A 4,870-nucleotide genomic window follows, 5' to 3' on the forward strand; every position below is an offset into this window, starting at 1 on the left:
CATAGCCAAATATTTAGTCTTTTGGTTTATATATTTAAACAAAGATATTTCTAAATAGGTTTAATTACTTGTCCAAATTGCTTCAAAACCTGAAACCTGTAGATTGGTTATTTTTCTAATACTGTTTTATAATCAAAGAGTGGTCGTGTTTTAACAATTAAATCATTTAAACCACTTGACGTCGTCCGTCCCCCTAGTTTATTAATTAAAGAGTCATGAGTCAAACTTGCACTTTTCACTGATTTCCTGTGGGGATGATCTTACTTACCGGTACTAGTTATAGGTATTTCCAAATGTATTATTTATATCTCCTCACTATTTTTTTAATGAATTGTGATGTAATCACAATCACAAATTCACGAAGCAATTAATCCAAAGAATTGGCACATTTATATAAAAGACAGTTTCCACAACCTTGACATAGCAAAAACATTTGTTGTTCATATGTACAGGACTAGACACATAAAAAACAATAGTGATAATAGAGACCTGTACTTTAACCTGCAAAACAGTCATTCCTGTAACCATGGTTCCTCATTTTCGTGTCTGCTAGTTCCTAACTACAAAGCAGTTGTTTAAATGTTAGATATCCTGAAATCTGCACAAACTATGGTGACTGCAAGCTTGGATGTAGGCCAAGATCCTTCGCTCTATCGAGCGGGAGTTTCTCTAGGTGAATATTCATAATCAAAATTGAACACATTTGCACCCTTCTCTTCCGTTTCAAGGGTTTTTAATGTTTTCTTGCTATAAATTGTGAAGCATATGGTCATAACAGCTGCAATAATGAAGGAGATTGTGTTGTATACAATTTCCAGTGTACTCATTTGATGATCTCCATATTGCATATCTGCGAACGTCCGTAATAACCTCCCACTACATCAGTAAACCATAATTAAGGCAACACGAAGATGTTCAAGTATATGTGTGATGAATAAGTAAATGAAGACAAGATGTGTAAAATGGAATAAAAAACTAGAGAAAGTTACCTGTATGATTTACTATAGGTGGTGTTTGGGAGTGCATTTTGAAAGAGCTCATGTGATTTTGAATAATAAAAAGGAAATAGGATTTAATAAAATGGACTGTAGGAGAAAAAGGTTTAGATGTTTCTTTTGTTGTTTGACAAATTATGAATATTTTGTAAATTCAAATATATGGCCATGAGAACTAACTTCACCGCCTCGATTAATACCTGCTAACCAATGCGAGCTGGTGTATGGCCTTCAAAGAGTTAAAGGAACAAACAAGCATAAGCAAGATTCAATTATGAATTGATTATTGCACTTATCTTTCCTGACCCAACCTGACTCGTGTACAAAACATAAAAAAAGTTTTGTGTTGGTTAACGCAACCATTTTATATAACATGTCAACCTGAACAAGGCACGTTCTATGATGACTTAACAGAAACCCCACCCAGTTAATAAGTATGATACCTTGATTATCCTTTAAGAAAGTTAATATTTAGATTTTAAAAGTGGTTATTTAAAAATTGTTAAAATTTAAATTGTGATCTTTTATTTCTTAGTTTTCCCTATAAATATTAATCTTCATTCTTGAAATCTTTATCTCGTCCTAATTTCCAAAAAATTAATTATTTGTAATTATTATCCAATACCTTCCAATCATGTATTCTAATATCGAGTTAAATACATAAAACCAAATTTGTTAATTAAAAATTTACGAGAGAGAAATAAACAAAAAAACATTTAAAAGGACATTAATTACAAAAAAAAATGTTGATCATTTGAGACAACAATTGATAATTCAAAATTACCAAAGGTTTTAGTTATATTTCCAATAAACATTAAATGAATTGACACAAAGCAGTAGGTCTAAAAAATACAAATCCAAACACACAAATCCAATTTGGGTCTAAAAAAATATAAATCAAACACAACACAAGTTTAAGTGGATCTGACAAGAATAAACACACAAATCCGTTTTGGGTCTAAAAAATATAAATCAAACACAACACAAGTTTAAGTGGGTCTGACAAGAATAAACATACAAATCCGGTTTGGGTCTAAAAAATATCTACCTACCCAAAACGTATCAACTAGGCAACTAGACAAGGTTGACACTCTGCATACTAATCCCCTTGAAGGTTAACACTTATTTAGTATGAAAGAAGCTAGCAAGAACTTGAAGATTGAGTTACCTATAGATATAAATGAAGGCTTCAGGAATCATCCCAGCAACGGATCCCCATAGATAGGGCCAGAACATGATACTCGTGACTACTATTGCATAGTTGAAGATGGTGTACGGAAATGGTGAGATCCTAAAGAGTGCAACCATACAAAATTGGTGGAACCAGTCCCCTTCTCCAGCCATCCTAACCATTGCACCCGTCTGTGGCCATTTCTTCAACCATTGCTTCAAGTTTTATTAACAACATGATATAAGAATGTGTCTATTGAAAAACTATATTCTTACAATAACAATCTATTTGTTTAATAACAGAATTTAGCATTTTATAGGCAACGAAAATACACCTTGGATGGCTTTCAACCCGTTTGATCCGTTCCATTCTAGGCAATTGTTTTTATTTGATAAATTTATAATTTATAAGCATTGTAACTCACATGAATATGATCACGAAAGAATAGACCGATGACATATGGTAGCACCATTCCAATAGTGGTTCCAACCATTATTATCACAAATCCAAGACCATAACCAAACATCATCCCTGCAAGCCACATGGAAGGACCAGATGGGAGGAACAACACCGGGAAAACTGCCATAGAGCCTATGAGTATGACAGCAAGAACTGGACGACCAAATGTTGCAGCCTCCCATTTCATCATTGGAAGTAGAAGCTACAACAAGATCAGAAAAAATCACAAAAAAGAAATACTATAAACCAAAAAGATCAAGCTGTTAACATTAAAATTAGTTGTGAACACCTTACCTTATCAAAGACAAATGGAACTCCCCATTTGAGTATTAGGATAGAAACTAGAATACTAATAATGGACAATATGACCGTCTTCAACCACCATTTCCATGGCCTGTTACACCTTTCTATTTGAGGTTGTAGGGACTCAACTTCAATCTTGTCTTCATCATCAGGTATTACCAGTCTCTCAAATTCACCGGCTTCTCTAGCAAAATGCGCAGTCTCATTATTTGCAACTCTCTTTGCAAATTCTCCTGAGGCTGGCATCTTTGCTAATTAACACACCTTTAATGTATCAAAACATATGGTTTTAGATTCCCATAATATTATTAAACTGATTACTACAAGCTCAACTCATGAATGTTAGGAGGCATGCTTTCATAAAAAATCTCGTCGATAAATTAAATCGAACAGACATTAAATAAAAGATTATTAATTCATTTCAAATAATATATTATTGCTCCAATGAATGTTGAAATCAATATTTATCACAAGAAACAAAAAAGAAATATGCAAATGAATACATTCATGGATGAAAAGAATTGAAGAAGATGATTAGGGTTTTGAGATGCATACGGTGACGTGGAAACGTCGCCTGAAGAGAAGACCGACAACGTTTGTCGATCTCTTCCGTTTCTTTCTTGTTTTTAGGTTAGAAAGAATCGGTAATGGTCGACAATGGTGGTGGAGGAAAAAGAAGGCCATTGATCAATCTGCATTTTCCATGTCAATAATTGGTTGTTGGTTATGAGTGATGCCTATCCATGAATCCCGTAAGAGAGAATACACAAAATCATTATTAGTTCCATGGATATATAATGATATTAAGTTATTAAAGATTACAGAATTTTATACCAACAAAATGTAGCCATTCATATTTTAAAGAGAAAATACCTAGTTTTATAGTGTAGCGAAGGCAGAATTTTTTTATGGGTTCTAGATTTTTAAGCCTAAGTGGGTCGGAGTCAACAACGTCAAACATTCAACAAAATTCAAAGTCAAATCAAATAAAAAAAAATATTACATATTATTATTGATCCTCATGTGTTTTCATGTTCAGAAAATGATTTAAAACATCTTCGATCGTAACTTTAGTAAAGAACTTTGTTTCACTATAATAAATGCAAACATCATTCTTATAATCGATTGAAGCCTTGAAGTTTTGAAGCAATCAAATAATGAGTTGGCCGGCCGACCGTTATTATATAAAGAGTTGGCAGGCCGGCCGGCCGCTGTTGTATGGTTGAAGTCCGAAGATGAGATGATAGTTGAAGCCTTGATGCGAACTGGCAAAGAGTTGAAAATAAGTAGATGACGTTTGGACTATGATAAATAGAAACAGGAATTGATAGCTTGTTCATTTTGTTTTTGTTTTATTTAATAATTAATTATGCATTATGTTTAATTAAAAATGTTAATTAGGTTGGGCTTATTAACCCATTATATGAATAACTTTCGGTTTTCTTTAATTATCTATATATGGTTTTTTATTGACCTATTTATAATATTTGTTAGTAATTTTTATTGTTTATTACACATTTTATATTTATAAAAAATATTCATTACATAAAAAAATTAACTAAATTTTTCATAGTCAATGGGTTCGAATGTTTTTTTTTAAACGATACTGGGTTCGCTCGTTGAAAAAAACGGGCTCGCCATTTATTCGACACTATAGATTATATATAAAATCGAAAAAGATCGAGTTCCGGTGTGTACTATATGGCTCGGCCAAGAGTTTTAGCGCAGGAGCACGATGTGCTCCCTCAAATTAAAATGGTACGTGTACGTCCTTATGGTTTCAAAACGGGCGTTCTTTGAGTCCCTCAGTTCTGGGTTACGATGGGAGGACGATGAGAGAGCTGGTGTTCTATTGGTGGTTGGTGAACGACTCGGTGGTCGTAGGGAGGACTTAGTGGTCGATGGTGGATCGATGGGGAGGACTCGAAGGTCGATTGTGGTG

The 4,870-nt window shown here is 33.5% G+C and overlaps 1 protein-coding gene across 1 annotated transcript; it reads right to left on the reverse strand.

The window, feature by feature from the left end:
- Positions 1-650: 650 nt before the first annotated feature.
- LOC143611093 (uncharacterized) lies at positions 651-3,174 on the reverse strand. Its single transcript, XM_077085390.1, has 4 exons — positions 2,920-3,174; positions 2,591-2,827; positions 2,164-2,381; positions 651-876 (listed from the first exon to the last, which is right to left on the reverse strand). The coding sequence occupies exons 1-4, from the start codon at positions 3,172-3,174 to the stop codon at positions 651-653; spliced, it is 936 nt and encodes a 311-aa protein (XP_076941505.1).
- Between the last annotated feature and the right edge of the window lie 1,696 nt (positions 3,175-4,870).

Source organism: Bidens hawaiensis, unplaced genomic scaffold, assembly GCF_021521415.1.
Source record: "Bidens hawaiensis isolate Kalapana, Puna unplaced genomic scaffold, B.hawaiensis_p1.1 tig00029338_1, whole genome shotgun sequence".
Lineage (NCBI taxonomy): Eukaryota > Viridiplantae > Streptophyta > Magnoliopsida > Asterales > Asteraceae > Bidens > Bidens hawaiensis.